Below are 4,785 nucleotides of genomic sequence, written 5' to 3' on the forward strand. Positions count from 1 at the left end.
AGCAGTTGAGGCCAAAACATTGTATGTTTTCAAGAAGGAGTCAGATATAGCTCTTGGGTCTAAAGGGATCAAAGGGGTTGGGGCGAAAGCGGGAACAGGCTACTGAGTTGGATGATCAGCCATGATCATAATGAATGGCGGAGCAGGCTCAAAGGGCCGAATAGCCTACCCCTGCTCCTATTTTCTATGTTTCTATGTAAAATGTCTGTTCAAAGTCTCTGGCATTTCCTTGTTTCCCATTATTAATTTCCCAGTCTCATCTTCAAAGATACCAATATTTACTTAAGCTACTCTCTTCTTTTTTATGTACTTGTAGAAGCTCTCACTGTCTGTTTTTATATTTCTCGCTAGTTTACTCTCATATTCTAAATTTCCCCTCTTTATTCAAATTATCACAGACGATGGGAGATGTGATTGTGAGATCCGAAGGAGAATTGCGATAGCCAAGACCAGCTTTGTCAGAATGAAGGACGTGTTAACATCAAAGAAACTGAACCTGAATCTTCGGAAAAGAATGCTGAGCTGCTACATTTTATCATTTATGTTATATGCCTTGGAGACATGGACAACAAAAAAAGAGACTATTGATAAGATGAATGCATTCGAGATGTGCACAAGTAGTAGGATGTTCCGCATATCCTACACAGTCAGAAAGACTAATGAGGAAGTGCTGAAAATGGCTGGAGAAAAGAGGAAATTATTGCATAACATCAAAGAGAGAAACATACAATATTTTGGTCACATCATTAGAGCGGAAAGTAGACAAAGACAATTATAGGAAAGAAAGATCGACGGAAAACGTAGGAGAGGGAAGCAAAGGGGAAAATGCACAATGGATATAATGGACTGGATGCAATTGACCTATGCGGATTGTATAAGGGCAGCACAGGACTGACAGAGGTGGAGATCCATAGCAGTCAACCTTCTGGGAAGATGATGATACCAACAAACAAAATGTGTACATAAACAAAGAATTACGTATGTAGTATTAGACAGTTTAATATTAATTTAAAGCTTTTAACCTTCTGCCACATTGAAAGCTGTAGGTACCGAGGCAGATTTGTAGCCCCAGTAATATTCGCTGCTGTCAAGTCCCCTACATTTTGGTTCCAGGCCTTACCTAGTTTAATAGCATATAGTATTCTGTTGGTTCAAACAGCCTCACCTTGCAGTTCTTCCACCAATACTTCCTCTTCAGCTTAGCAGCACTTGTTTCAAATTGTGATGCTCCGGCTTGGAGTGCATCTGCACGATCATCGAGCTCTGATAGCTTCTGATCTCGCTCGAGGACTTTGTCCACATTCACTCGCATAATGTCCACCACCTGGAAGAACAGTCCGAGGATACATTTCACAATTCCAAGCCCTAAGTTAGGTTTAATATTTTATATATAGTAGTTTTAATCACTTCCCCAAGAGATCCACAAGCAATTGTCTTTCCCAGATTTTAAAAATTATTTCTTGAAACATTCTTATTGTGAGAATATATATGTGGATTAGATAAAGAGGGTCAATTTACACGATAGCCCAGTGTCCTATTGTAAGTAAGGCACATGCTTTGGACACACCTGTCTCGAATGTTACTCAACCTAGCTATATTTCTGGGTTCAGCTCAGTTGCATAACCTGGGTGACAAGGCATGGTTCAAACCTTTCTAAAGGGTCTGCAGCAGTCTCGAGGGAATTCTAGCAAGGCAAAACAAAAAGTGCCAGCACTCAGTCATGCCAACAACTGGGTGCCATGGCTCAAGGGGGAGGCTATAGAAATCATGTTGCAGCAAGTGCAGCAGAGGAGATACAACCTCTTGCTAGCCACCTTTATGTGTGGGCCAGAGGGCCTAGCAGGAAAACTGCTGGTGATTTTAATAGAAGCAGCACTGTCCCAATGACCTGGGTCAGTGCTAGAAAAGGTTTAGTGGCCTCACCAGGAATGGTAAGGTCAGGGGTTGTACTATAACCACATAGTTATGTAGTTCAGCAACTATTCTTGGCATTAAGTGTTCCATTCCATTCATACATTCTTACAGTATTTAGCTATCATCCCATAGCAGCACTGTTGGACATGCTGACCTCCAGATCAGACATTAAACTGAGGTCACACAGACCTGCTGATTATTTCCAGCATTTCTTGTTTGTGTTTGAGTTCCAGCATCTGCAGTATTTTTCTTTTATTAAACTGAGGTCTCCCCTCTCAGGTGGATGTAAAAGATCTCAGGGCACTGTTTGAAGAGAAGCAGATAAGCTCTCCCCAGAATCCTGGCCAATATTTATCCCTCCGCCAACATCACTAAACAGATTACCTGGTTATTTATCTCATTGCTGTTTGTTGGACCTTGCTGAGAGCAAACTGGCTGCTGCATTTCCGACATTACAACAGTGACTATACTTCAAAAGCGGTTTGGGACATCCTGAGCTAATGAAAGGCACTATAAGGATGCAAGTCTGTCTTTCTTGCCTATTAAATGGTAATGTACACTTTCCAGGAACCTCAACTGTACAATCTTCTGCCAAATCCTTCTAATGTACAACAGCAGCAGGATTCATAATCTTGTCTTTACAATACGTATGGATATCACACTGATATATATGTGTATCTATGTACTTTGTGCTACCAGTGTCAACAGCTCAATGTGTGCTACTGGGTTTAAGGGAGAAGAGACACAATAGAGAGGATGGGAACAGGAAGTGAATCAATAAAACTGCATCCTCTCTCCACTTCTGGAGATATCAAGGCCCTGGAAAAGGCTGAGACTGGGCCACTTGATTAATATCGAGTTTAAGAGCACTTACTTATCAGAACTGGGAGAGAAGTGGGGATTTCTATGCTGGAAAAGCTGAGACTTCAAGGGGTTATGATTATGAATGAATTATAATTTGTCCAAGTGGATGTTACGTGAGCTCGATAGGCAGGGGAGGAGAAGGGGGCCATCAGTACAGTTGCAAAAATAGAGTTAGGTTCAGTGTCAGGAAGTACTTCTTTACATTGAGGTATATTTTCCTCCATTTGTTAATGCAAGCAAAAATAATTCAGTATAAGCATAAAGCAGCAAACCAATGTCTTCTTCACTAAGGACAAAAGGAATCAATATATTCTGCTGTTTGTGTATTTTTAAGTGTAGGTTTTAAATATCTATGTTTTACAGACAGATTATTTCAAAAAGAATTGAAAATACAAGTGTTCTAAAAAGTTAAAACCTCTATGGACCCAGCTGTAAAAAAGTTGAATTTGGTTTCTGAATAATTATAAAGAGCTTGTGTCTTTAATGCAGGAAAATGTCCCAAAGCTCTTCATACGAGCACAATGAGACAACAACTGGCACCAATAAAATATGAATATTGAAATTAGATTTGTTTTTGTAATTCATTTGTTTTTTCTGATTCTACATACCTTTAAATTATATATAAATTGGGTCTGTGTGATGGTAATTCTCAGAAGACAATAGTTTTTACAGCAAAATTTCTTAATGTCAGATGCACAGCTCAAATGGAAACATAGGGCCACCTAGTGCTCAACATGGAAGAATGGCAGAATACAGGAAAAGATTTCAGGCCAAGGGTAAGGTTTCCAATGGAGTCTATTCATTATCGTGCAAATATCATGCCAAAGGAAATTTGCTTTCCTTCTTTTTGAAATGTGGAAATGTGAAATATGGATGGAAAAATTAATTTGTTCAGTTCTAAATACTGGGAAACAGAGTTATTTTACATTTTGCTTTCAAACTATAGAAATTTTATTGGGAAGGGGAGACTGAACACAGCAGAGTGTGGGGCCTGGTCTTTCTTCAAAGAATAATCAGGAGACATATACCAAAGCTGCTGTCAATTGTGTGCACCCAGAGAGCCTGTGGTTTGTTCTGGCTTATCTTGGTCTTTCACACAGTGCCTCTGGTGGTCTAACTTATATTGAAACCTCACTGCATGTGGACAATTTGCACATGTTTTTCCATCTAGTTCTCAGAACTAACCCTGCTCCACTATTTTTTCACCTTGGGAACACCCACATTTTCAAGTGTTTGTAAAATTGCCTTTTGTTACACAAGAAAAAAGAACAGCTGATAATAGTTTGTTTTAAAACCAGCTTCCTAGTGCAATTCCTATGTGCCATATCTTGGATCAGCTTGATCAAATGTCACTGGATTTAAGTTTTCTTTTCCCACACCCAACATAGTGGAATGGAACATACCTCATCGACCTGAGCCTGTGTTTGCTGCAGCCTTCTGTTGCTGGTGGTGTTGACTGGTTGTGTTGATCCTCCATCTCCAGGATTTCCTGGCCCACCTGGAGGTCCTGCAGGAGCAGCAGCAGCTTGGGATGGGGCTGACCTACAAGCCAAAGTCAAACAGATCTCTTGATAACTGTACGGTACCGCAGTAAGAATATCAAATGTATGATAAGCTCCCTCTACTAGCAGTGAAGAGAACCATAGAGCAAATGGAGGTAGCAATGCTGTCCAGCATTAACCTCATTTATGAAGCAAGAAACAAGGTTCTGTGTTGAAATTCTCATTTATCTGGGAAACTGTAGCTCACTTGACTCAAATTAAAATCAATGCATCCCTAACCCACTGATCTAGCATGCGGAAGTTGTATTCTTAAGTTTCAGTTCCAAAAGTTGACTCCAAAGTTGTCCTTTTCTTTTGGACAAGGCACTAACAGGTGCTCTCTGCATTCATTCCTTTTGCTGTACCAGATGCTAGAATTCTGCAGTAGGAACAAAATTGACCATAGAGAAAGAGACACTTGATTAATATCGAGTGTGGCTTAAAGCAGTCGAACTTGATCTAGTGG

At 40.1% G+C, this 4,785-nt stretch overlaps 1 protein-coding gene across 1 annotated transcript; it reads right to left on the reverse strand.

Moving 5' to 3' along the window:
- Positions 1 to 1,120: 1,120 nt before the first annotated feature.
- On the reverse strand, positions 1,121 to 4,574 carry LOC137375022 (vesicle-associated membrane protein 3-like). Its single transcript, XM_068041646.1, has 3 exons — positions 4,564 to 4,574; positions 4,182 to 4,320; positions 1,121 to 1,324 (listed from the first exon to the last, which is right to left on the reverse strand). The coding sequence occupies exons 1-3, from the start codon at positions 4,572 to 4,574 to the stop codon at positions 1,121 to 1,123; spliced, it is 354 nt and encodes a 117-aa protein (XP_067897747.1).
- Positions 4,575 to 4,785: the final 211 nt, after the last annotated feature.

The sequence above is a fragment of the Heterodontus francisci genome, chromosome 11 (genome assembly GCF_036365525.1).
Source record: "Heterodontus francisci isolate sHetFra1 chromosome 11, sHetFra1.hap1, whole genome shotgun sequence".
Lineage (NCBI taxonomy): Eukaryota > Metazoa > Chordata > Chondrichthyes > Heterodontiformes > Heterodontidae > Heterodontus > Heterodontus francisci.